The following is a 26,652-nucleotide window of genomic DNA, read 5'->3' as shown; positions in this document are numbered from 1 at the left end:
GGTATTCAGTGAAGGGTTAGGGAGCCTTGGGGTGCAGCCCTCCTGCCCCTGACCCAGCTGCCATATGCTATGGATTCACCCACAACCTGAGCCTCTGGGCAGGCGGCCCCCGGGGACACTGTCTGAGTTCAGCCCAGTTGATGGAATCTTCGGGAGGATAGGAAGGCTTTGAGTTTCAAAGAGCTCAACCTCTGACCTTGTTGCAGCCTCAGACATGAAGGTGGTCCTGGAAATGCTCAGTTGTGCAGGATGAAAAATGCTGCCACCATCGACTATCTTCATCTCTGGCAGAGGCCAGCCTGCGAGGTGTTGGTAAAGCCCTGGGCCTCTTGGGCAAGCTGGCAGGTCTCGCCTGGTGGGCGAATGCTGGAGACAGAATCTGAGTGATAGTAAAAATACCATTGTCCCTGGGTTCTTTAAATACGGCAAAGCTCTCCACCTTCAGTCAAATGGCCTGCACTTGGAATGAAGAGAACGCTGTCCTTTGGGAGACCCATCTGGTGGGTGGTGTGGAAGCTCCCTGCCTGCTTGGCCAGGGTCTGCCTTGTTTGTAGGTGGGCATCGTGTCAGTCTGGAGGCACTGAAGCTGTTGGAAGAGCTTGTTCATTCCACTTCCCTTACTTCTGAGCTGGAGCAGACGAGCAACTGGCCTTGTGTTCTGCCCTTAACTATATTTTCTGGACATTTGGGAACATAGTGACAAGAAGCTGTATGTAGCTCCCAGGTCCCCTGGGCTCCCTCACTGGGGTTCACACTGGGCTTGGAAATGATTGGCCCCAGGGTGGGCAGCACGAGGGCTCCAGGTGGTTATGGCTGTGGGTGTGGGCCAGTGTGGCATCAGGCTACGTGCCTTCTCCCTACCCTGGTCTGTACCTTTGAAAGATGTGCAGTGGAAGAAGAGTTATCTCCTTTTTAGTTTTCCTCTTTTTTCATTTTGCCACAAGACAGGATTGTATCACACATCTCCAAAACGAGTAAAATGGCATTTCAGCTTCTTGTCTTTATAGACTCTCTGAACTTTAGGAAAGATCATTCTGGTCCCTTTTCATTAATAATGAAAACCAGGGGGCAATAAAATGTTCTTAACGCGAGCACGGCAGAAACAAGGAGCAGTGCGGGGGTGAAGGTGCGGCCGGCAGGGAGCCACAGGTGTCTCCTGTGCTCCAGGAGGTCGCACTCTGCAGAATGGGGAGCAGCTATAAGAGGGGTCCTCATTCTCAGACCCCTAACCCACCAGCGTCTGCTCAGCCTGGGTTCCAGTACCCATAATGAGAGGCATGCCCTGAGTGTTTGCAGGAAAGAAGGATGCTGCAAACTTGGGGTTCTGGTCCAGTGCTCAGCCCAGGTGCAGCTGTGTTCTTATAAGATGTTTAGTGGGCATTTGAGAAATCACTGGGGATAGAATGTTCTAGACATGTGCCCACTTGGAATACATTCTCTGGGGTTTGGGGAGCACTGATGGATGTTCTGGGGGTGGATTGAAGCCCCACGGAACAGTGACTCTTTTGAGAAGTGGCACGGTTACTCTGTCTTCACTGTTTCCTCCTAAAAACGAGCTTGCACTGGATTTTGGAACCAAGACACTCAGAACAGAGCAGGCTGGGAAGAGAGAGGTGCCTGCATGGAACTCGGAGCTTCTCAAGGTCACGGTGAAAGGTCTGCCTCGATGATCTCAAGAGTTTTCCATTTCACGACAGCTGTGGCTTATCTGAGTTGCTCCACATCAGAGGAGGGTGTTCTGTGCAGGTCAGAGCAGGAGGGCGCCCTTCTGGAGACAGTGTGTAGACATGATCCTGAATGTCACTACTCAACCCTGGAGGGGAGGAGGGAGTCCTGGCTCGCCATGACCCAAACTGCTGAGTCCATAGAAGAGGAGATGGGTAAGTTTATGTAAACAGGAAAACACTGCATGCCACAAAAGCAGACCAGAAGCAGAGTCAAAAGAAAAATATACTAGGGAAAATTTTGACAACTTCTGTCACAGACAAAGGGCTCATTTCCTTGTTGTATAAGAAGGTTCCATGAATTGATGAAGGAAATTAATAAAGAAATGGAGTAGAAAAGTAGGGAGCATTCAGTTACCAAAATGGAGATGCAGATGAAAAGATGCTCACTCCTCATTTATAATAAGATAAATGCAAATTAAAGCTAGAGTGAAGTAGTGGTTTTTTCTTTCTTTTTTTGCCTTAGTATTAGCAGAAATCTATGTGTGTGATTAACCCATTATGTTGGGGTGGCTGTGAATGAACTGGTTCAAACCCCAGGGAGCACAGTTTGGCAGGCTGTCTCACAACTGCTGGTACCTCTGACCCATCCTGCCAGGAGTTCACATTTACAGATGGCCTTTTACATGGATGTGAGAGGCTGTGTGTACACGCTTACTGATGGCAGCTTTGTGTGAAACAGGAAGAGACTAGAAATCATCTAAACGCCCATCTGTAGGGAGTTTGTTTAATGGAATATTATGCAGCTTTAGCCAAAAAGAAGAGTGAGAGATGGGGAAAGAGGAAGGAAAATATTGCCTGTATGTGTTGCCTCATATTTGCATAAGAATTCTTGGCTGGATAAAGACGACACTATGAGCACAGGGGTTTGTGGTGGTGGAGGAAGCCTGTCTGCTGTAGACTGACGTGTGCTGCGTGATGTTTAGACCACGTGCATGCGTATGTGCATGCGTGTTTAGTTGTATCCGACTCTGTGCGACCCCATGGACTATAGCTCGCCAGACTTCTCTGTCCATGGAATTCTCCAGCAAGAATACTGAAATGGGTTGCCCTTTCCTCCAAAAGAGGTTCTTCCCGAGCCAGGGATCGAACCCGAGTTTCTTGCTTCTCCGGCATTGGCAGGCGGATTGTTTACCACTGAGCCACCTGGGAAGCCCAGACCATGTGCATGTGTTTCCTATTCAGAAACTGTAAACCAGAGAAGGGAATTGATTACAGTCTGTGCAGGAGACTTTGGGGTTGGGCCACATTGAGAAACTCAAGTGGAATCCACAGGCGGGTGGTGGGTGGGGGTGGGGCAAGAAGAGCTTCTTCCAGCCTCCTCCATCACTGTCGTCTCTGTCTCCCATTTCCTGGGAGCCCTTCGGAGCAGCTCAGGGAGCAGGGAGCTTCTCCCTCATCCCCATGGAGGTCTTTGCCCCTGGGTTCCCCAGTCAGACTGGGTGCCAGCAGCCCCTCCTCCCCACGTGCCCACATCCAGCAGGGGCTTTCAGAACCACTGTCTCCTGCTCTCCTTCAGTTGTGAAGTGCCAGAACGTGGCCAGTACCTGCAGGTCCAGGGGAGGGAGGGGATGGCTGGAGCCACAGGGCTGTGGGGAGACAAAGCCTTCAGCCGGGCCTGGCCACATGTGGGTTCCTGGGAGTGCGGTGGCTCTTCCTCCCCCTTCTCCCCCAGGCCCCCCTCCCAGTCCCAGGTCCTTGTCACGCACATGTGCCTTGGGTGCATACCTTCAGTCACGCTCCCTGGTGCTGAGGTTGAGTCCACAGACTGCGGGTGTCCTGCACCACCGACGGTTCTGGAGACAGGGGCCCTTGCCACCCCCCTCCCCCCGACCCTGTGACTGGTCCCTTGAGAGACGGCCACTGGGCAGCCTGGACGTGGCTGCTCCAATGGACACTCCAGATGGAGCTCATGCTTTCCTGTGTGCCTCCCAGAGTCCCCAGGTGTCAGATCAGATTATGGACCTGAAACATATCGTGAGCAGTTCATGGGGAGGTTGTGGTGTAGAAAACTCTCCTCCCCACTTTGGAGCTAGGATTTCACTCAGGGGTTGCAGGGGCTTTGTGCTGAAGGGACCACTCCTGTGTGTAGACCAGCTGCCCATGTCCGGATCCCCAAGACCTTCCATCCTGGGCCTGTCCCGCTTGCCTTTGGTGGCCCTGGTGGTGGTCTCTTCCTGCTTTCTCGCCTCCACAGCCCCCACCCCCCATAGCTGTCCACGGTGCTCCCCACGTCATTCTCCCAAAGCACAGAGCCAGCCACATTACTCCCTGATTCAGAGCTGTCAGCGACCCCACTGCTTGTGAAGCAACAGCCGGATTCCTTGGGTGCATTCTCTGCTGGGCCCAGCCTTTCCCACCTTTCCCCTCACCACTCCTCCCATCTCCTCTCTGGCCTCTCTTGGCTGGCAATGCCCCCTACTTGGGAAGGCCCAGGGGCTCCCCCATCTGCTTGAGCACAGGTCAACCCCAGCCTTTGCACTTCCTTGTCCCCTGCCTGGAGCACTGTGCCCCAAGACCCCACAGGTCTCAGCATCGTCCTCCACTGAGGCCCTGCCATCCGCCTTACCTTGTGCTGTCTGTGTTCTCAATCCCTCTCTGGCATCAGCTCATTCAGTCATGTGTGGGCTGCTCCTCTCCCCAGCCTCCTTGAGTGAGAGCAGAACAGAACAGGACAGCGGTCTCGCCACCACTGCCCACCGTGCCCTCAGCACACATCGTGTGCACTGTCGGAACTTCATAAAGCTGCATAGGCAGCGACGCAGCCTCTGGCCCCAACTCTCAGGTGGCTCCCAGCTCATGTAGGAGGCATGTGAACGTGTGCGCATGCACAACCCGGGTGCTACAGCACCCTCACTGGCTCCTTTATTCCTCGAGCGTGGAGCCTGTGCCCCAGTCTTTAGATTGCCTCTGCCATTCTCCCCCTACCCCCACCTCAGTCCCTGAGACAGCACCCCACGGCAGGCACAGTACAGTCTGGAGGCCCAGGAGGAGGAGGGAGACAGCCAAGCCCCATTCTGACGCTCACCCCCCATGTCAGCACGAGACACACCCCGACTGAGAAGAGGAGCCTGAGTCCACACGCTCTCTGCCCCCAGGGGACCCAAGGCCTTTCCTCCTGACCCCAGCTTTTCTCCCGACCCCAGGCCCTGCGGGCTCCCGGTGGAGAGACTACAGCGCCTTGGCCATCATCATGGCAGGGATCGCGTTTGGCTTTCACCAGCTCTACAAGGTAAGCCGCCCTCCCCGCACCCCTGTGGTGCTGCCCTGAGCATGGGGACAGCAGTGGGCCTGCACGTGGAGGCTGAGTGCCCAGATGAACATGCTTTCTGGAGGGGTGTCCGGGTCAAGTCCTGATCCTGTCCCCACCCAGGTAGGTGCGCTCAGGGCCTTCAGACCCCCCTCACCTACAGAATCTCTCCTCCAAGTCCCTGCCTGCTGCACAGGGTGACGGGGCCCATGACGCGGAGCCGTGTCAAGTACTGAGGACGTTGCCCGGCATGCTCTGAGCAGGCTAGACCCTTTTAAAAGACAGAACAATATGCAGTTAAGACCACAGAGGCTGGAGCCGGCTGCCAGTGTCACATCCGGCCCTGCCATCGGCAGCTGTGTGACCGCAGGCTCGGCGGGCTCACCTGTGAAACGGCACAGGAGGACCTGCCTCAAGAGGCTGTGGTGATGCTCACAGCAGCTGGGCTCCTCTGGAAAGGACTGTGTTCCCAGCACGTCGCAGGCGCTCTGTACCCTCTTGTTCCACCTGAATATTTAACACCAGCTTTGAGAAACTCAGTGTGATCATATTTTCTACTTTTTCCTCCTGTATATTTTGTTGGCTTCCTTGTAAATCTAGGGTTTTTCACGGTCTTCATAGTCAGCCCTCAGGTCCCCAGAGTTCACTGCTTCCAGCAGAGCTGCAGGCGTGAAGTAACATTTACTTCCTTAATGCCAGATCCTGATCAGACACTAGTGACCACGTAGTGACTTTGATTTGAAGCAAGTGAATGTTTTTTAGAAGATGCAGAGCCAGGGTAGGTAAAATAGAGACAGAAGGTAAACTGGTGGCTGGAGGACTTAACCTCTGCCGGTCCTGCAGAGAGAGATTCCTTTCTTTCTGAGGCCACCTGCAACTCCATCCCTTGTTTGGAGATTTTAAAAGAAAAGAATCTGAACTATTGGCTATACTCCCAATATAAAATAAAAAGTCTGGAAAAAAAAAAAAGAAAAAGACTCTGAATGAATATCCAGACTAGTGCCATAACTTTGTTTCGCTGCTCCGCGCATCTTGTGAGGTCTTAGTCTCCCAACCAGGGATCAAACCTGTGCCCCCTGTATGGAAGCTTGGAGTCCTAATCAGTGGACCCCCCGGGGATTCCCTCAGGTTGTAACTTTTAGCACATGAAACATGTTTTCTCGTTGCTTCCTGGGACTCTTTTTAATTTTGGACTGAAGTGAAGTTGATCTTTTCAGTGTAACATTTATTCTTGAAGTTGGAAGTTTCCACCTTAGACATCAGGAAGCAGGATGTTGGTGGGTCCCAGGACTGCTTGCTCTGACACCGTGCATCTACTCTCCCTGTGTGCTCAAAGCCTGTCGACTCCAGTCCCTAAGTGCATACAGTCACTAGGAAGGAGGAAAGGCTGAGACAGAACTATCCATTCCTGTCCTGGCTCTGCTGAGCAGGACCCACTTAGTCATGTGGCTGCCCTCGGGCAGCCTGTGATCTGGTGGAAAGAGAAGCCGTGGCTCCCCTTGGAGCTGAACAGAGATAGCATCAGTTGTTTCCACCAAGCTCTGATCTTCAGTCTCTGCTTTAAGAAAGAAGAGACAGAAAAGATCAGTCACGATGATGACAAGAGAATTTTAAAAATACCTGCTAAATTAAAAAGCAAAAAAGAGAGGTAAGCTCTCATTTTATAAATACCTGAAGATTCAGGGTGGGAATGTGTTCCTTTCCTTGGAATTTTTGATCTTCGAAATGGAGTTTTTAGTCCTTTACATGTATAGAATTTCTTGAATTTCATACTTAGGAAATTTCCAACCTGGAACATAAGGCTACATTTGATGAGTTTCAGCTAAGTTGTGGGTAATAAACTAACACAGTGGTTGGAAAACACTTTGCAAAATAGGAAGTGCTTCCCTACGTGTCCTAAATAGTGGTTTTCGCTCAGGAGTTGCTCTTGAAATGAGCTCTCCCACAAGCCCCTGTGAGAGGCCCCCTCTCCCTCCCCCAGGACAGAAGCCTTAATGGAGCAGTTGCTGTCTTTTCCTGTCTGCAGCTCAGATGGGATGAGAACCAAAGTCTGCTTTGGTCATACTTGCCAGTTACCACCTCTGCCAGGCCCACACCAGGCACCCCTGGTACCACCCCAGAAAGCCTGGCGACTGGTCTCAGGCCCCTGAGATGGGCGGGTGCCGAGTCATGAGATTGTGGAGTTTGGAGCCTGGATTCTTTCATCCAGCAGTCCCAGTGGGCAGCTTGCCGTCCACCTCCACCCTGCACACCTCCTAGCTGGCCACCAGTCAGCGGCTGCACCCCACCTGCCTTCTTCCTGAATGTGCCAGGACTCTCCTCCTCACCTCGTCTGGGCCCCTTGTTTGGTTTGCTCCGCAGCACCCACTTCCTTTTCCCCTCATGGTCAGTTTCTCCCACTTCTGCCCCTTCCTCCCCCTCTGCCCAGCGTCTCCATTTTGGGAGAATCCAGCTGCATTTAACTCTTACCTGAAGGAAGCCTGTTCACAGGATATAAGACTTTTAGAAAAGACTGGGTGTGACTGCCCTGCAGATCTACTGTGGGTTTTGATCTTGTTTCTTCAATAATTTCTAAGTTTTACTCACTTCTTTCTGAATGGATAATTCGTTCCCTTGGTGCAGGATGTGAAAGGTTCAGAAAAATGTACCGCAAACTTCCCTCCCGCTCCTCCCTGGAAGCCACCAGTGGTACCACTTTCCTGTATAACCTTCTACAGTCTTATCATACAACTTCTAAAGTAGAATTCTGAGTATTCTTGGCCACAGAAGCTCTATATATATCACCATTTAAAAAACTGAAAGAACACGAAAGTGCTCCAGATTGATTTTTTTGTGTCCCCGTTCCCTCCTCTTGGTCCTGGCTCAGGAGTTTTCACGTGGTTCTACTCGCAGCCTTTCTAACTTTCGGATGTCTTGTTCACTTATGGCGTCGGCCTAGGGTTTCCAAGGCCCAGGGGTGATGGAGAGGAAGTTGGCGGGTGGAATTGGAACGCTGGTTGGGGAGTCACCCCGGGTACGTATCCATCCCTCACGCACCCGCTACTCCCTGCAGAAGTACCTGCTCCCCCTCATCATGGGCGGCCGGGAGGACCGGAAGCAGCTGGAGCGGATGGAGGCAAGTCTGTCGGAGCTGAGTGGCAGTGTGGCCCAGACAGGTAAAGATTAATGACTCCATCAAGTCACCCCTCAAAGCCTTCTCCGAGCAGCCCCTTCTCTGCCCCCTCCCCTCTCCCCTCCGTCTCCACTTTATGTGGTGACTTCATTTATCTGCTCTGAGAATCTGTTCACATTTGCAAATGAAGCCGCCGTCATTTCGGTTTAATTTGAAATTGCTTGTTTACTGTCGGCGCGGCCTCAATTAATTATGTTTTTACGGAAAGGCTCCCAACCTCAGAATATTAATAAGGGGAATAAAATGACAGCCTTTCTAAGGGCTGTAAAGTTCATTTTTAATTTCTGCTTCCATGAGGTTTTCAGGGGGGTTTTCAGCAGTTTTCCCCCTTCTCTCTAAGAATCCCACGCAGGGTCAAGAGAGGCTGTAATTACTGCGGCTCCAGGGACCCCGGCCACCTCCTCTGTCATCGACTCCACGGGGCCCGCGTTCATTACCCAGTGCCCCACTGGTGGCCCAGATTAGCTGGGACCTGTCGCTCCAGAGGTGGTTTTTCCTCCTATATAAGCTTGTTTACTAGATGGAGGCTCAGAATCTAAAAACTTGGGTACAGAGAGAGCTGCCTGTCCCAGACTGGAGTCTGCCCCTCAGGGTCGTGTCTGTGTAGCCCCCAGAAACCCTCCGGGGCCCAGACCCTGCTGGCAAGTCTCCTCGAGACTGACAGTGGATAGGGAGCACCAGCAGCCTTGGGGTTTGGGTGGGGAGGGCAGGAGGGAGCTGTATGGAAACGAGATTGGCAGTTTTTAACCACTTCTGGATGCTGTGGATCTGAGCTGTATGCCTCCCAGATTTGGAGACTCTGCTTTGAGTTCTACAAGGACACAGTGAGGCACAGGAGATGAGGGAGGCAGGCAGTCCCGAGGTTGTAAGAGCCAAGCAAATCATAAGCAGATATAATTAGAGGGGAGAGGTTTTGGACGGATATACTGTTGACCATGGACAACTGCACAATAGAAAGATAAAGTAGAAATACTAGAGGTTAGATACAGTGCAGGTAGATTACCCAGAGTGCAGATGAATTATATGGATTGCTGGAGGGCGGGGGGATGTCTGCAGATAAATTAGAGGCAGCGGCTCATAGGTGTGTGGACAGAGGGGGAATCTTCATGTATCATTAACAGAGATGCGCCTGCTCTCTCCTCCCAGTGACTCAGTTACAGATGACCCTTGCCTCAGTCCAGGAGCTGCTGATTCAGCAGCAGCAGAAAGTCCAGGAGCTGGCCCATGAACTGGCCACAGCCAAGGTACTTGTCCCTGACCCTCCGGCCCCTTCAAGCTCTTCTTGCTCATCCTTGTGCCCAGTTCATTGTGCATCTGATGCCCTCTTCTGATGCCGGTTACACTGCTCTTGAGAAAGGAGGTGGTCACCAGGCAGGCGATACGGCATTCAGTGACGAGGGCTTTCCTTTCTGTCTCCGAGGCCCACCCCCATGACCCACACACTACAGTTCTGGTGGTAGCTGGTATAGACACGGGATGGTCTCCACCTCTAAGTTAGGTCACAGGCCCCAACGTTGCCAAGAACAGTTCCAGGGAACAGGGTGGGAGAAGGGTGCCCAGGCCCTGGGCTAAAATGTGGCTGTTGCCAAGTTCTCTAAACCCTGGTCTTGGGGTCTGGTAACCCCTGAAAGATGCAGACCCACCTAGGATGACCAAGGCGGGTTCGTTGCCTCAGCTTCCCATATCTGGAACCCCCACGGCAATATCAGATCCTGGGATCAGACTGCCCAGGTTAAAGCTCTGGGCCACGTGCTGGCTATGTGACCACAGACAAGTCGCTTGCCATCTCTGATTCTCAGTTTCCTTGCCTGTAAAATGGATCTGTAACCCTGCCTCCCTCATTGTGTGCACCTGCTAGGAACAGTGCCTGGCTCCTGTCAGCTCCCAGGATCGCAGCTTCTTGGTCTGGGCTCTGTGCGTGTGTGTCACAGTCTTCCGGACACAGCCTGGCCCAGGAGACAGTGGTCCACGGCGTCTGCTGCCCTCCCTACTCCATCCCCACCTCCCATGTAGCTTTCTGGCTGCTTCCATGCAACTCTCACCCCAAGGAGAGAGAGGTGGCTTCCTCCAGGAGAGCCCCACTTGAGCATGCCGCTCGAGGTCCCTGTGCTCTTGAGAAGAGGATGCCTGGGAATCCCCTCGTGGGGTGCCTCACCCTTGGAGGTGCTGCCTCTGCACATGGGCATGATTACCAGTGGCCACTGCCAGCCACCACGCACCCTCCCCATGGGCGGCAGTCCATAAAGCAGCCAGGGAGGGGCTGACAGCCCGTGCACTGCTCCCCTCCATTATCTTTGGGAGCGGCGGCCTGCCAGTGGCCAGAAGCCATTCCGGAAATTGGAAAATTGTTTTCAGACCCTAAGCATTGAGATCAAGACCACATGTTGCTTTTTAGAGGGGAGGGGGCCCCAGGATGGCGTTGGTGGTTGAGAGCTGCCCCTGGGAGTTTCTTGGGCTTGTTTCCTTGATGTGCCCCCCACCCCAGCCCCTCTCATTTTCTCCGCTGAAGCCAGGCTCACTGGTCTAAATCCATATGTGTGTGACTTCGGTTACCCCATAAACCAGAGACTCAGAGCTGTGTTTTCTCAGCTGTAATGTAAGTTTTTATATCTGGCTTCCAAACTCCTACTGCAGCACTGTAAAAAATTAAAAAGAAGAGCGTTAAGTAATTAAAAAACCTACATAAAACTGAAGGCTGGGAGTTTTCTACAACTGTTTTTTTTTTAAAGAGACTGGCTAAAAAGCCCCAGATGTCAGATTTTATTTCTAAATCCTGGCATCTGGCACCAGATGCGTTGGGAAATTTGAGTCCTTTGTCGGCCGGTGAGTGGAAATTGTTCCCTTGTTAATGGGCTGCGATAGCTTTCAGGGCCTCTGAGAAGCCAGCACAGTGGCTGCTGGATCTGTGCTGTCTGGTGGTCTGGAGCATGGACCCCGAGGGGATGTGTGTGGGCGGTCGGCGTCTGTGTGCTCGCTCCAGGCTGCCCCCTCTCAGGCAGGGGCTTCTCCCTGCCAGTGTGCCCAGCCAGACTGCTTGCTGGGGCTTCCCTGTTGGCTCAGTTGGTAAAGAATCCACCTGCAATGCATGAGACCCGGGTTCGATCCCTGGGTTGGGAAGATCCCCTGGAAAAGGAAATGGCAACCCACTCCAGTATTCTTGCCTGGAGAATCCCGTGGACAGAGGAGCCTGGTGGGCTACAGTCCACGGGGTCGCAAGAGTTGAACATGACTTGCCGACTAAACCACCATTAGGCTGCTTGCCTGGGTGGTACCCACAGCAGCCCCCACTCTACCTCATAGCCCCAACAGGCTGGCGGGAATGTGTGGAACCCCTCTGTTCTGCTAGCCTGGGGTTCCCCACTTTCTCCTGAACTTACGGCCCAGGGATCTTGTGTCAGGTGTGAACAGTGGTATCAAGGGGCAGGAGCCTTGCATCTGGAGGCAGCCTCTGGCCTGGAGGCCTGAGTCCCACATACCTGGAATTGGCCTCCAAGTACCTCACAGGCAGCTGGGCCACAGGCAGCTCCCATCTGGGGGATCACTGTTTTGGCTTTCCTCTCCTCCATTTATCCCAACAAGATTTGCTGAAGAAAGGTGTGGTTCTCTGAAGTTTATACGGAAAGTGATGTCAAAATTCAAAGGAGAAGTTGTGCGGAGGAGGCTGGCGTTTGTCCAGGGTTGTTGTGGCTATTTCCCCTGTGGGCCCTCCTCCAGATCATTGTCTTTCTCTCTGCGGAGCCTCAGGGTCATCCCAAAGAACGCATGTCAGTGGGGCGCCTGACTCGGGGCTCCTGGCTTTGCAGGCGGTAGGGCCTGATGTCACAGCATTGTGGGGCAGGGCACCCAGGTGAAGCCTGCCTTCAGGGTTGATTCAGAGTGGGGGCCGGGGGATGGGCCAGGCAGGTGCTCAGGTGTCCCCTTGACCCTCCACAGCAGCTCCAGTTTCCAGGCCCTGTGGTTGGAGGTGGTTGCCTGTCTCAACCCCAGGGCTCCCATGGGTGTGTGTGTCGGGGGGTGTGATCTCTGCGGGGAGAAGGACTTAGGTGGAAGGAGTAGTGGGTGTAGAGATGGAATTTATCTTCTTAGTTTGGTTTCAATGGAACGTTTCAGACACTCATGGAGTAGCGGGCCACTCAGTGAACCTACAAGCTCTGGCCACGCGGTGCAGCCGCTGCCTCGGGCCTGTCCTGCCTGAGGTTATTCTGAAGCACATTCCAGACAGCATATCGTTTCACACTGCAGACACTTCAGTTTGTATCTGTAAAAGATGAGGGCTCTCTTGTTGTTTTATTTTTTCATAACCAGGATACCAGTTACACCTGAATACATGTCATGTTTCCCTAAGATCGTCAGTTATCCAGATAGAGTTGCAAGGATGTTTGTTTTAAGGGAGTTGTCATTTCAGCAGAGATCCAGGCAAGCAGACCCCAGAACAGGACGCAGGAAACCTTCCCGAGGGGGTTGGGTCCTCCTGCTCTCTCAGCGTCTGAGTTTGGAGGGGTGGGAGGGAGGTGCCACACTGATCCTCAATCCCCTTTGTTGTGACTTTCAGGCCACCACGTCCACCAACTGGATCCTGGAGTCCCAGAACATTAATGAACTCAAGTCGGAAATTAACTCCTTGAAGGGGCTTCTTTTAAATCGGTAGGAGCTGCAAAGGCGTGGGCTTCTGTTCTGCTCTCCACCTGGGACTGGAGGAGGGAGCTCTTGGGCCCATCCAGCTGTTGCCGTCGTGGGTGGTGGTGGGGCATCTCCTGGGGCAGGGGCGCCCCGTGTTTCCCACCCCGGATGAGCTGCATCATTCAGCTGCGTCATGGAGTTTGGGAATCTCTGGTGATTTTACCTACCCTCCCCGGCAAGTCCCTCCCTCCCTACTTTAGGAGTGACCGTCTGAAGGGCCCACAAGAGTTTTGAGATACAGTTCTCAGCCCTGTCCATACCTGGTCAGGGACAGCTGGAGCCAGAGCAGGACCTTGAGCAGAGGAGAGCATCCCCACCTTCCCAGCAGGGCCACTCTCTCTGTCCTGAGTCCTGGCTGGAGCTCGCAGTGACAGCTAGGTCCCAGAGAAGGATCCCCCCGAGGGCCAGAAGCGATTGATTTCAAGGCAGAGGGCTGCGCAGCACCCGTTCCCCACCCCTGGCTCCTGTGGTCTCCCTGTGCCCCTCTGCAGGGACAGCACCAGTGCAGCCCCAATAGGAGGGCAACCAACTTGTCCAGGCTTGCCCAGGCCCGCCTGGTTTTAAAGCTGAGAGTCCTGTGTCCTGGGCTCCCGGGACAGTTGGCCGCCCCACCTGCAGAGTGCCCCAGGGCTTAGTGGGTGGCTGAATGAGGCTGCGCTTCACTCCAGGTCCAGGATGGGGGCCTGGTAGGGTCTTGTGATCACAACCAAAAGACCCAGTTCTCCAAGGCACCCACATTCAGGCTCTCTGTGGGGACAAAACTGTGGCCTTAGGAGAGGTGTGGGTGAGCTTGGGGTGCCAGTGGGCTGCCCCTCGGGGATGTGGTGAACACCGAGGCCCTGGCGGTGGGCTTCACATGGCAGGGTCTGAAGGGAAGGACTGTCTGGGACCAGAGCTGGCAGGCAGCCCAGAAAGCAGCAGGCCTTTGTCCTCTGGGCTCAGGCCGGGGTGGTCTGGTCCCACCTGTCCTCGAGCTTGATTTCGCCATTGCCAAGCAGACCTGACTTCCCAGGTCTGGGCTGGGTTGGCTGTCAGCCCATGGCTCAGGGCCGGGATACGGGAGTGGGAGGGGAGGGCTGGCTCTTCTGTCAAGTGTTGAGCTTAGAAGTTTTCTAGAAAAGTTGAGGTTTGATGTCTCTGACCCTGTGGCCCAGGCCAGGCTCTGCTCCACCCATCTTTGCTCAGGCCAAATTAGAGTGGAGGCCCAGGGGTCTGGGGCTCCAGGCTTTTGCCCTCAGCCCTTGCTCGCTGCCCTTCCCAGGGCTGGAGACTGGACACTGCTGTGAGGACTGGAGGGAACGGGCTCTGGGGTGTGGCAGGCTCCCCAGGGCCGACTCTCCTGCAGCTGCCAGGGAGGGTGGGCCTGGCCCCGGGCAGAGGGTCCGCAGATGGCACTCTGAGTGGGAACGGTACTCTCCTGTCCCCTGTGGGCTGGCCCTGGCCCTGCTCACCGTCCACTAGCGTTGGCATTCCGGAGGGGCAGCTCTGCTGAGGGCAAACCCTCCCGTCTTCTCCCTCCTCTACCAGGAGGCAGTTCCCGCCCTCCCCGTCGGCCCCGAAGATTCCCTCCTGGCAGATCCCTGTCAAGTCGCCCTCGCCCTCCAGCCCCGCAGCGGTGAACCATCATAGCAGCAGCGACATCTCGCCCGTCAGCAATGAGTCCACGTCATCCTCGCCCGTGAAGGAGGGCCACAGCCCCGAGGGCTCCACGGCCACGTACCACCTGCTGGGCCCCCAGGAGGAGGGCGAGGGGGTAGTGGACGTCAAGGGCCAGGTGAGGATGGAGGTGCAGGGCGAGGAGGAGAAGAGGGAGGACGAGGAAGACGAGGAGGACGAGGACGTGAGCCGCGTGGACGAGGAGGACTGCCTGGGGGTGCAGAGGGAGGACCGCCGGGGTGGGGACGGGCAGATCAACGAGCAGGTGGAGAAGCTGCGGCGGCCGGAGGGTGCCAGCAACGAGAGCGAGCGGGACTAGGTGGCCTGGGGGGCGGGGCCTTGAGCGGGGCAGGGCCCAGGGGGCGGGGCGGGGCCTTGAGCCGGGCGGGGCCCGGGCAACTGAGGGCTGAGCCTGGCCACCCAGCCCGCCCCGGACAGACGCCTCTGACCTTGATCTCATTCAGATCGAGGGCTCCGAACTCTGGGCTCAAGCCCCCTCAGCCCCCTCCCAGACAGACGTCCGGTCCAGGGGCGTCAGCTGAGCGTCTTAGCCAACCTAACACCGTGCATGACGAGAGGTAGTTTTATCACCTGACTCCTGACCCTCACAGAGTGGGAGCCTGGGGACCCGGCGTCTGCCGGCCCCTCCCTCTGCCCCGGCCCCCTCTCTGCTTCTCTCCAGTGGCCACGGGGGCCACACTGTCGTGATTCCAAAAGTGACGGCCCTGCGTTCCCCTCCGGGCGAGGGTCCCGCTGGTCCCCCAACCAGGCCCTGCCCGGACAATGCCGCCCGTGTGTGCTTGTCGCAGCCCCAGCCCGGTCGCCCGCCACACGCGACAGTGCACTGCTCGTGACCGCTGGCTTGCCGCATGGTGGCTCCGCTACCGCTCTGGGGAGATGTCCCACCCCACCAGGAGCCAGGCCTGGGGCCCTCCTGTCTATCCCCCGCCCCGCCCCCAAACGTGTTCTTTTGTGTGATCAGGTATAGGTATCAGAATATAAGATCTGACTGTATATAATTGTAATAAATACGAGCTGCCACTATTTAATTCCTGCCTGTGGCTCCCTATCTGCTCACGGCACCCCAGGCCTGGGGGTGGGTCTCGGCCGAGGCCGCACCAGGTGGGTCCCAGGGAGTGGACGTGGGGGTAGGCTCAGGTAGCCCTGTGTTGGGGCCAGTCTCCCCCACCAGGCAGGTGTCGCCACTGCTCACCCACAGTTGGAGGATGTCGTCCTGGGTCCGGAGCGGCTGCTGCAGGGCGACATTCCGCCCCAGGAGGAGAAGGGACCTCACGTTACTGTATATAGACCTGGTGTGGAGTGTGATGAGCTCGCCTTCCTTAAATGGATGCGTGTGCTCCCAGGAGAGAGTGTCTCGTTCCCTCTTCCTCCCCCGTCTCCACTCCCTCTCACCCTCCCTGTCTCCCTTTAACCTTCACACAGCCTTTAGCTAAACCCAGGAAAATAGCACAAGATGCTCCTTCCGGGGAGTGCCCGGGGCTGTGGCCGTTGGTGCAGGGGTCAGAAGGCCTGGTCCCACCTTGGGCCTCGTGTAGACACAGGCTTTGGAGACAAAGTGCAGGGACCGTGGAGGTGGAGCTGCAGCGGGTATGTACCGTCTGGGGAGGAGGGGGGGTGGGGGGGGGTGGCGAGGCCTCCTGACCCACTGCCGGCCTCCCACCCACCCAGCTCTGGGGAGGGAGGAAGCCACAGGCCGAGGGTGAGACACTTGGCAGGCGGGTGTTTTGTCTCAGAAAACATTTCCACTCTCACCCAGGCCCCTTTTTCGGCTCCTGCAGCGAGCTCCTTCCTAACTCTCCAGCGGGGGCCCTCACCCTGCCCCTCTTGAGTGTCCAGCCCACTCCCTGGTTTCCCAGGTTCGGTCTTTAAATGCTTATCACCTCACATGGTGTTCCAGCTTGTGCCGCCCAGGGACCCCCTTCTGAGTCACCTCTGCCTCTTGCCACCCCCACAGAAGCCAGGGTTCTCCATCCGCAGGGCCCCCCACCTCATCTGGATACATGACCCAGTTTTGGGAGTCACGCAGGCAGACCTGAGGTGACAAGCAGAGAGGGGCTGCCTGCTGGGTCGGAAGCACCCCTCGGCCTTGGGGGCTAGAGACGGGGTTCCCCTGTGACCTCCCCGGGGAATGGAAGCCTGTGTCCTGCGTGAGCCATCTCGAGGGCTCCCCCTCTGCTTCATGACATTTCTCATGGCCTCTCACCTTGCAGAGGTCTCTCCTGCAGTGGGACCAGGCAGGGGGTCAGAGGGCAGACAGCCTGGGACAGAGACGCAGCCAGAGCTGCTGGCATGGGGGCCGCAGGGCATCGTGGGGCACATCTTCCCCAACCTGGGGAGTCAGGGGTCTCTCAGGTCCCCAAACTCACTGTGGGAGAAAGGAATGGAAACCTGGGCCTGGGGGACCTTTGTCCTGTGGGTCTCGAGCGACGATTTCAGCTTTTGAGGACAGAGAATCTGGCGTGATTTCAGGGAGAAAAAAAACCCCTCCCCAAAACTGCGTGAGTGCTGCCTAATAAAGGCAGCTGCTGGACAGAGGGAAAACAGCCCTTTGAAAAAAAAAGCCTTTCATTAGAAAAATAATGCATTTCATCCAAATAAGGTAAAAATATTTGGAATGGGGCAGAAGTGAGCAGCAGGCAGCGCCTGTCAGGCCCTTTCTGGAAGGGAGAAGATTATTAAACTCAATTACAAAGTATTTTTGTAAAGTGTCTTTTAAGAGAGAACTCACCCCGGTGCTCAGAGGCTGCAGGACGGCCCTCTGGCCCCTGAGGTCTCACCAGCGGCCCCGGGTGTTTGTGGGCCCTGCCTTGGGCAGGGTCCTCCCTTGGGCAGCCCCCTCTCCCCTGCTCCTTGCGATACCCCCAGAACAGGCGAGGCAGCCGCTTCTGCCCTGTCTGCCCTGGCCAGTCGGCTTCCGAGCTGAGGGCTGAGCCGTCGTTGGTGTCCTGGGACACCCTGGCGGGGAAGAGAAGCGTTCTGAGCGAGGGGAGAGGGAGAAGGATGCTGAGCTTGTAAAATGTTCTCTTTTTCGTGCTCTGGAGGTTCATGTCAGGTGTTCAAACAGTCCAGCCTGTATCAAAGGACTGGAGGGGACAGAACCCCTCTTGGGTCTCTCCACTTGGTTTCACAGGTGTGTGGTTGTAGTCTGTCTCTCTTTTTGTCTTTTTTAATAAAAACGGGAAGTTGCTCTTCAGTGTTGTGTGGCTTGCTTGTCTCCCTGAAAGTAAAGCGTGTGTCTCCATGAGGCACACCTCAGTTGGGAGGAGAGGGCTTCTCTGGAAGGCATCTCTCCCGGGACCCAGCCAGGACTTAGGTGCTGCTTCTTGGGCTTCGGCCTAGAACCTGCCTCTCCTCTGGTGAGCCCTGCCTCAGACCCAGCCCTGCCCCAGACCAAGACTCAAGCTCTGCCCACAGAGGACGAAGGGCAGCAGACAGGGGACTGGCCTGACACCGGATCCTCAGGAGTGTACTTAACCCTTAGTGTTTCTTCACCTGTTTGTTGACAGTTGTTTCTGCCAAGGCACCCAAAGAAGAGGGTCGCTGTCTCCAGATAGCAGGCAGGAAGGCGCCAGGGAGACCCTGAAGGTGGCGGTGGCTCCAGCCTCAGGTGAACCGCTCACCTGGGTGTAGACCCAGTCCTGACCGACCCCTCCCTGCCCTGGACACCTCTCTGGCCCCTGCTTCTTCATCCTGCACAGGTGTGTCCCATCCTGGGATCAATCACCCCCTGCTAAGGTCAGACATCTCCAGGGTGCCTGAGGTGATGGTGTGTGACCACCACCTTCTCCCCCGAGAGCTGGCCCAGCCCCTCCCCACACCACGCCCTCCCTCTGGTTCCACTCTAATCCAGAAGTGGAGTTTAAATCTCCAGCCGGGTTGTGCTTTTCCCTGAGTGGTGAACAAACCTGACCAGTTTACTTTCGTCAAGCACTTTAAAGCTCTTGCTGTCCTAGCAGAGGCGGTGAGATTTTATCATTTTATAAGGAGGCTGCCTGAAGCCTTCCCTGGCCTGACCCGTCTGGGAGGACCTTCTTCATAATGAGGAGGCCATGTTTAAAACTCATCTTGGAAACTCGGGTGTCCATCCCTCCCATCCTAGCCCAGTAGGTCCGGGAGGCTGTTTCCAGGTCATTAGTTCCAGGGTGCCCTGTAGACTCAGTGTGCAGCAGGCAGGCATCAGGGAGGCTCTCTAGGCAGGGCTGAGGGGCTGGGGGTCCTCTGTGGGGGAAAAAGCCTTGGACTTTCTGAGGCCCCGGTGTTTCCCCCAAGTGGTGTGGGTGAGGGGCTCACAGGAGAAGCTGCTGGGTCCAGGCCTGTGCTGACTGTGTGCCCCTGGAAGGTGCGCCCCTGGGAGGCACATCCTGTCCACCCCTCCTGCGAGGGTGGCACAGGCCCAGCCCCTGTTCATTCCCCAGGACGCCAGCTGGTCCGAGGGGACCTGCTTCCTAGAGGCCTTCCTGGGGGCGACAGCACTTCACTACCCCTGTGCCTGGGCCGGGACCAAGGCTCCCCAAGGGGCCAAAGCCACCTCTCATGAAGGCTAACGGGACAACAGGCTGTCTTGGCCTGGGGTCCAGGTGGGCTGAGGCCCAGTTGCCCATGAATGCTGAGGCCTGACTCCATGGGTGACTCAGCCACTGGTAGCACCCAAGCAGGGCCAGGTCTGTGGGAGGTGGCAGGCCACTGAGCTCAGCATGAGCCTGTGCAGCTGGTTCTGGCTCTTTCTAAGAGGTTACAAAACTCTTGAATTTGCCCCAGTTTTGGTGTAGGAGCATCACACCACCACAGCTAATTAAACCCCAGAATGAAAACATGTTTTACTGTAATTCCTACTGAGTCCAACAAGCCATAGGGAGTACTGCGGGACCCAGGCTACCCTGCACCCTGAGGCAGGGCGCCGGCTTCCCCCCCCGCCCCGCCCCCGCCCCCCCCCCCCCCCCCCCCCCCCCCCCCCCCCCGCCCCGCCCCGCCCCGCTCGCCCCGCCCCTCGCCATGCCTCCCCACTGCAAGCCCCTCCCTCCTGGGGGCGGGTCACTCAGGGGGCGGTGCCTGGGCTCAGGGCAGTGGGCTGACCTGGGTGCAGCTTCCTCCTGTGTCCCAGGTCCCTGTCTCCCTGAGAGCTTCTGAGGGGTGCCCTGAGGCCCAGCCCACCCTTCCCTGGGTCCTGTCTTGTCCTGAGTGGAGCTTAAAAGCTAGTCCTGCCTTCAGCTAGGCTGAGCCTCCTCTTTACCCATGTTTGGGTCTCCCAAGGTCCATCCGGCCCCAGGAGACCTGGGGGCAGCTGCAGAGGGGGCAATTTTTGGGGTCTTCCCCCCACCCTCAACCTGGAGTTGGAGCCTCTGTGGGCCCTGCCCCCGCGGCAGTGCCCAAATGGAGCCCTGTGGTTGCAGCACCCACCCACCCGGCTGAGGGCTGAGGTCGGAGCCTGGCTCCCTGCCTTCCCTCAGGCCCCGCGGGAGGGCTGCTCGGCCCACCAGGGCCTGTGAAGCTCCAGTAATGGTTTTAATTTGTTGAACTTGTGTTTTAGCCCATAAATTAGTCACTGTTTTATTTAACAGAATCGAGATATCCACAAACAATAGGCGAGTTCCAACTTGAACATTTTAATAAGACAGAAAAAAGTATATATTTTCGCGTCTGTTACAAACATATTTATGTAAATAGCCTGTGGGCTGCGTTCCAGGAGGAAAGAAGGGAAGGGCCCTCTGTGCTGGGGCTGGGTTAGAGAAGAGGCTTTCACAGTGGAAAAGTGACCATGTTGACTGGGGCCCTGGGAGCCGTGCAGCCCCCTCAGCCGTGCCCCCTGCGGTCCTGGGTGGGGAGGTGACACCTGGCTGAGGTGTCACCTTCCAGCCCCTCTGTCTCTCCCCAAGAAAGGGGCGACCTCCTTGCAAGGATGTGACATCGAGTGAGAGGCTCCACCTTTGAAGGTGGAGGAGCCTGGAGACCCAGCACATGTCACATCTCCTCCCCCAGGCCCTGAATGCCTGGCCACCTGGAAGGAGGTGAACTCAGGGCAAGGCTGGCAAGATGGTGCAGAGAAGGTTTATTGAGACGCAAGCCACCACCGGGCTAAGTGTCCGGGCTAAGGAAGAGGCCTGCTCTGGGCGGGGCCTGACTGGAGTGCTCATGCCACCCATGCTTCTGAGGGAGCCCCAGCCATGGTGCCACCAGAGCTGGCAACTCGGGCCTGGGGCTGGTGGCTACAGACTCAGGCATCAGCCCCCTCCGGCTCTGCCCCTGTGTGCTCCTGGCAGGAGCCGAGCCAGCATCCGGATCAGATCCGGGTACGCGCTGTTCCCAGCCCGGGCAGGTCCCTGCAGGAAGGAGGAAGGAGCCGAGGGAGGAGGCAGAGGGAGGACCCTGCCAAACGCCTGCCCAGTAGCTGGCTGCTTGGAGAGAGGGCTGGCCAGGGTGGGGGCCTGGGAGCCCCTGGTGCCATGCTGGAGGCCTGAGGCATCTAGGCCAGGTAGCTTCTCAGCCTCCATGGGGCCTTCAGGCAGGGCTGGGCCCAAGCCCCCCACTGTCTGTTCCCAGCCACCCAGGATCACTTGGCCCCATCCCAGAGGTGAAACTGGGCTGCCCCCTTCCCTGCCAGCATTGAAGGGTGACAGACACCCTCCTCCCCTCCCTGCCTTGGCACAGGGAGCCCGGGCCTCCATGGAGGCTGTGCCGCCCTGCACAGCTGGGTCACTGCCAGCCGCTTGGGGCCGATTTCAAAAATAAAAGATAACTTGATAGATTTTTTTTTCCAGTTTTTATTGAGTGAAAATGTCAAACCTTGCATCAGTCATGCAAAAAAAAAAAAAATCAAATAAATAAAACACATATATTAAATTTCTAATAGCACTAAATTCAAGTGGAAAAATATTCAGTTCTTAATAACCAGGTGCCGAGGAGACCAGATTCAAGTAATCAGAGCACACGCTGTTCAGTTCGGTTTTCACGTTCTGCATTTTCGTCTCAAAACCTCTCTATATATCTCTATATATCTATATATGTATATACATATAGATATATACACACACATATGTGCATACATATTATTTTATATTTATATATATACACATACATAGTTATAAAATATTAAAAAGAGCATTGGTGGATCAAGCATTGTTTTCCCCACAGAAAGAAAAGAAAACAAAAATTACACATTAAAATTCAAAATGAGCTAGCAATGGCTTATAGTCCTAGTGTGCAATATGAAGGTTACAAAAGGCTAGACTTCGCACTGTCGGCATCTTCTTTTTTTTTTTCTTTTTTTTTTTTTTTTTGATTTTGCTACATTGAAAAAAAATTTTTTTTTCCTTTACAAAACTCCTTCCACAGACTCCACGGTTCTGTGGCCGGGCACAAAGTCTGGGCGAATGCTCAGCAGCAGCACATGGTGCCCACAGAATTCAGGAGGCTCTGGTAGGGGCTGTTCTAGAAAACCACTTGTTTCCTGTTGAATCAGGTACATCCGGCTCACCACTCCCTCCTGCGCTCTCTCCAGTTCAGATGGTCCTGGCTTTCTGGCTGTGGGCAGCCAGGAGGACAAAAAAAGAAAAAAAATGGGAAGAAAAGAAAAAGGAAACGACTGCCCTGTCAACCTCCAACAGCTGGGTCAAGCTTCCCCTGGAGACCCAGGGGTAGGAGGCGATGGCGACAGCCCCTCCCCCAGGCTGGATCTAGAGCTCTCCCTGTGGCCATGTCACAGGGTCCAACTAAGATGGGGCACGTGGACTGACCTGGAGAGAAGGTGAACAGGAGGGGTGCCCTCGGTCCCTGTCACCATCAGAGCCATCGGCTGGGTGTTTGCCTGGCAGGTGGGGGCTGGCCCTGGGGTAGGTGACCTCATCGTTGAAGGGGGCGGTAATGGGGGACAGGGGTGTATTTTGCAAAGGGAACCAAATCTGGGTGGGTTGAACCAGCAAAGAAGTATCCCAAACAAAATAATAAAACAAACTGGAAAAAAAAAAAAAGCCCTATAAAGCCACACGCATAACCAATAGAGAAAAACTCAAATGTTAAATTAACTACAAACTTGTATCAACAATAATCGTCCTTTTTTCTTGTCTCTACAAAATTCAAGTTAAAAGTTGGAATCACGCAGCTCCCATCAGTGCTAGTGTAAAGACAGACAGCCTCAACCTGGTTAAGGCCTCTAACTAAACGCTAAACAAAACCCCACGTGAGCAATTGCACTCGGGTCTCCAACCTCAGGGCTGGTCCGGAGGCGGTCTGTGCTCTGGGCACCCGCCTGCTTTTTTTATTTTGTTCTGTGTAGAATAATAAACCTTTACAGGAAAAATACTGTACAACTTCCTCGAATTTTTTTCCATGTTGACTATTAAAGCCCCAAACAGTCGCATCCTTCCTGTTTTTACCACCTGGGTGGCGGAGACCCCCTGAGGGCCCAGCACCCCAGCACCGGCTGGCAGGCAGCGGGTAGGCCGAGGCGCGCCCTTCCCAGGCCCCGCGCTGGGGGCAGAGTGCCCCGGAGCCCTCAGCTCGGCCAGTTCCAGGAGGTTCCCTCCGCGGTCCCTGTAGTGTCTCCCGCCGGCCGCCTCCTGCCCCGCCCTCCCCCGGGGCCAGGAGGGAGGGTCTTAGCTGCACGAAAGGGAGGCCCTGCAGACGCTACAGGTGCCCACCCGCCTCCGGGGGTACGGGGCAGGGGTCACGGTGACCCCCGGCGTCCGTCCCAGCCCTGAGCAATGAGGAATCCCAGCGGCGCGGCGTGGGGTGGGGGGTGGGGGGCGGCAGGGTCAGCGCCCGCCTCCCCCTCCGGGGCCCCTGTCCCACCCCGGACAAGAGCACCTTCTGTTTCCCTGAAGAAGATCCCCGGACCGCGGCGGAGGAGGGTCCCGCCCGGGCAGCTTCAGTCCCGCCGACCGCCGAGCTGCCGCGCGGGGGCGGCCCCGAAGCACCAGAGGGAGGCCCCCCGCCTCTGTCCTGAGACGGACTTGGGGTCCGGAAGCACCGGCGGGGCGCACGGGCCCACCCAGGCCGGAGCGCCTCCCGACGCCGGGACGCGGCCGACACCTAGCTCTGGACAAGGGAAGCTTTACAGATAAATACCGTTTCTTACAAAATTAATAATAATAATAATAACAATAGAATAAAGCGGCAAGATCCCGAGGGCGCCGCGCGCGCCCGGCCCCCCGACGCGCCACCCGCCCGGCGGCTACGGAGAGGCGGCGGCGGGCGCGGGCCCGGGGGGCGCGGGGGCGCCGAGGGCCGCCAGCTCCGGGCTCCGCGCCCCCGGCCCCGCCGCCACGGCCGGCGCCTCGAGCAGCGACTCCTCCGAGTCGGTGCGCAGGTCCTCGTCGTCCTCGTCCTCGTCGTCGTCGTCGTCCTCGTCGTCGTCCTCCTCGTCGTCGTCGTCGTCGTCGTCCGCCTCCTCGTTCAGCTCCAGCTCCTCCTCGTCGTCCTCCTGCGACGACTCGCCGGCCGCGGGGCCGGACGCGGCGGGGCCGACGCGGGGCCCCGGGGCGTTGGGCGGGCCGGGGTCGTCGCTCGGCCCCAGCGCCGGGCCGGGCAGGAAGAGCAGGGCGGCGGCGGCGGGCTCGGCGCCTGGCGGGGGCGCGCCGTCCAGGCCGGCGGCGGCGGCGGCGGCAGGGCCGGGCGCGGGGCCCTCGGGGCCGGGGGAGGCGGCGGGCGGCTCGCCGCGCTCCTGCTTCTCGTGCTTGCGCTTGTGCGAGTCCATCTGCGACATGCCCACGACCGTGTGGCGGCAGCCGGGGTAGGTGCAGTGGAAGTGCGAGCACTTGAGCTTGTACTTGCAGTCGGGCACGGCGCAGTCGGCGCTCGAGCTGAACTGGCAGAAGCCCGCCGCGCTGATCACGTCCTGCTTGCCGTGGTGCTTGCGGTGCGCCGTGACCTTGGTGCTGTCGGTGCAGCGGAAGCGGCAGCGCAGGCAGTGGAAGTGCGTGCTGCTCCCCGAGAAGGGGCAGTCGGCGAAGTGGCAGCTGAGCGAGGCCTTGAAGCGCTTGAAGTCGTCCAGCACCAGGTTGTCCACGCGGTCGTGGTGCTGCGCGTGCTTGTACATGTGCGTGCGCCCGCAGAACTTGTAGCCGCAGTTCTCGCGCGTGCAGTGGTAGTGGGTGACCTTGAGCGAGAACTGGCAGGCCGCGTCCTTGCAGTCCTCGTAGAGGTCGAAGCGCCTGAAGCCCTCGAGCATCATGCCCTCATCCAGCATCTTGCGTGAGGAAGCAGTCTTGCGCCTCTTGCCGAACGGAGACATGTCCTCAATGATCCAGAAGCGCTTTTTGGCCCCCGAGGCTGTCGGCATGGAGATGGTGTTCCCTGGGGAGGGGGGCTTGGTCAGCGCGGGCACTATTCCCAGGATCACACTCACTCGTGGCCCCTGATCCTGGCTCACTGGCCAGGGGGCTGCACTCGAGGACAACCCCTTGGTTCCCCGTGGCTCCCGGGCCTCTCTGGTGACCCGCCCCTCGGGATAGCCAGGGGAGCCCCAGGCTTCCCCCTTAGTCATCCCTGTCTGCAGGCTGACCGCACAGGCGTCCACCCTCGTGGGTGGCAGAGCATGCAGCTCTGGGGGATGTGGTGGCTGCTTCCTGGCGTTTGGGTGGGAAGTGAGGACACGTCCTGGCGCTAATTGAAGCTGAAGGGGGAATCTAGGTCGGCAGTGTAATTACCCAAGCTGGACCAGGGCCAGACGCCATCATGCGCCTGCCTCTAATGAGGGACAGGCCGGCTCCTTCTCCCTCCCGCTAACCAGTTTCCCGGGCTGCCCGCCTGTCTGTGCCTGGGACCAGCCTGTTTGCCACAGGAATGCTGAGCGCCTTGGAACTGTTGGCAGCAGTAACTCCCTGCCTCACGTGCAACCTTCTCCTTGGTACCAGAAGGTTCTTTAATGTCTTGGGCTGAGAAAGGGCAGCTCTGCTGAGCAGCCAGGACTGGAGCACAGGCTTGGCCAGCAGATGGGCCACACTTGTGGTCTCCTACCTGGTGCCAACTGCCTCACTGGGCTCAGGATGCCCTGTTGCCACCCACGAATACACTGTTTGGTCATGTATCCGTGACCACTTTCTGCACAGGCAGCTGGAGAAAGGGCGGCTGTCCTGGTCACTCCCTGCTCCACGCCCCAGGCCTGCCCCCCCTCCCCCACAGTGGACAGGGTGGGCACCCTCCAGGCTCCCCCAACACATTGACCCACCCAGCCCTCCCTGAACCTGTCTAGAACGCCCACCCCAGGCACCAGGCTTCAGTACCACCCGTCGTGGGAACAGACTCAATCCTCCCCCATCCCGGCCCCTCAGCGGGTGGAGAGAAACAAGGACTGTGATGGACTGGGGTACCCAGCACAAGGCAAGGGAGGGTCTGGGGCCTGGGGATCCAGGTGGGTGAGGAGTAGCTGCTTTGGATCTGAAGTCACTGGTTATGCCAGCGACAGAACAGGGGCTGAACTCCATGAGGGGGAACCCTCTGCAGTGCTCTTTGCCAGCCCCCTGGGGAAGAACAAATGGAAGCTGGGGTGGTGCAGCAAAGGACAGGGGCGGGCAGGTCCTGTGCCTTGCTGGGCAGTAGGTACAGGGTGAGGCTGGGAGCCACCTCTGCTATGAAGCACTGCCCAGAGCTCAGGCCTCATCCTGTGTGGCTCCAGGGATGGGGGTTCAGCTTGGTGTCAGGACCCTCCAAACCTGGGCAGGTCCCAGACATCAGGAGCTTTCCAAGAACATCTCTGTCCCTCCCTCGTCCTGGGTCCTGGGTGAATGCCCCAGAGCACGGGGGACAGGCTCTGCTTTGCTGCAGGATTGGGGGGAGGGGGGTGGGCACAGCCATCCCGGGGTTCTGGCCAGTAGCTGAGATGGGGTGAGCCCCAGGGAGCCCTGGTGGTGATCTTCTGGCCTGCTCGTTGCTGAGCAGGAGCTGAGAGAAGGTGTCCTTGGGACAGGGGCCAGGCTCTCTGGTCTTGGGTGGGGTCGGGGAGAGGTGGGGCTGGGCTGTGAGGAGAGCAGGGTGGCCCTGTCCTTGGCCTGGCAGGCCACAGACAAGGGCCAGATCCCGGACCATGGCCTTGGGGCTTGGCCAGGGTGATAAGACAGCGGTGGAGAAGGTGTGTGTGAGTTACCTGCGGCGTCCTGAACTAGGGGGGCATCACTTTTTACTGGAGATGGAGTGGCAGTGACGGGCGGGAAGCTGGG

At 57.0% G+C, this 26,652-nt stretch overlaps 2 protein-coding genes and 1 long non-coding RNA gene across 5 annotated transcripts in view; 1 reads left to right on the top strand and 2 right to left on the bottom strand.

Annotated features, from left to right (window-relative positions):
• The window catches only part of PEX14 (peroxisomal biogenesis factor 14), a 141,633-nt gene extending 123,937 nt beyond the window's left edge, over nt 1-17,696 (top strand). Inside the window, exons 5-9 of the mRNA XM_004013728.6 lie at nt 4,871-4,956; nt 8,027-8,129; nt 9,293-9,390; nt 12,699-12,790; nt 14,354-17,696. Of these exons, the coding sequence (XP_004013777.1) occupies nt 4,871-4,956; nt 8,027-8,129; nt 9,293-9,390; nt 12,699-12,790; nt 14,354-14,801 (827 nt within the window). The 3' untranslated portion in view covers nt 14,802-17,696. The remainder of the gene's footprint in view (nt 1-4,870; nt 4,957-8,026; nt 8,130-9,292; nt 9,391-12,698; nt 12,791-14,353) is intronic.
• Nucleotides 5,420-15,756, bottom strand: LOC132657512 (uncharacterized). Its single transcript, XR_009595837.1, has 3 exons — nt 15,696-15,756; nt 6,646-12,404; nt 5,420-6,532 (listed from the first exon to the last, which is right to left on the bottom strand). It is a non-coding gene; the product is annotated as an uncharacterized LOC132657512 (long non-coding RNA).
• Nucleotides 17,697-21,241: 3,545 nt separating the features above from the next.
• CASZ1 (castor zinc finger 1) overlaps nt 21,242-26,652 on the bottom strand; it is a 154,643-nt gene continuing 149,232 nt past the window's right edge. For all 3 annotated transcript variants that reach the window (XM_042257266.2, XM_042257267.2, XM_027975648.3), the window contains one exon: nt 21,242-24,790. In XM_042257266.2, the coding sequence (XP_042113200.1) occupies nt 23,670-24,790 (1,121 nt within the window). In that variant the 3' untranslated portion in view covers nt 21,242-23,669. The remainder of the gene's footprint in view (nt 24,791-26,652) is intronic.

This window comes from Ovis aries, chromosome 12, assembly GCF_016772045.2.
Source record: "Ovis aries strain OAR_USU_Benz2616 breed Rambouillet chromosome 12, ARS-UI_Ramb_v3.0, whole genome shotgun sequence".
NCBI lineage: Eukaryota > Metazoa > Chordata > Mammalia > Artiodactyla > Bovidae > Ovis > Ovis aries.
Note: the sequence above shows the minus strand (reverse complement) of the source record. Positions and strands in the feature narration are given on the sequence as shown.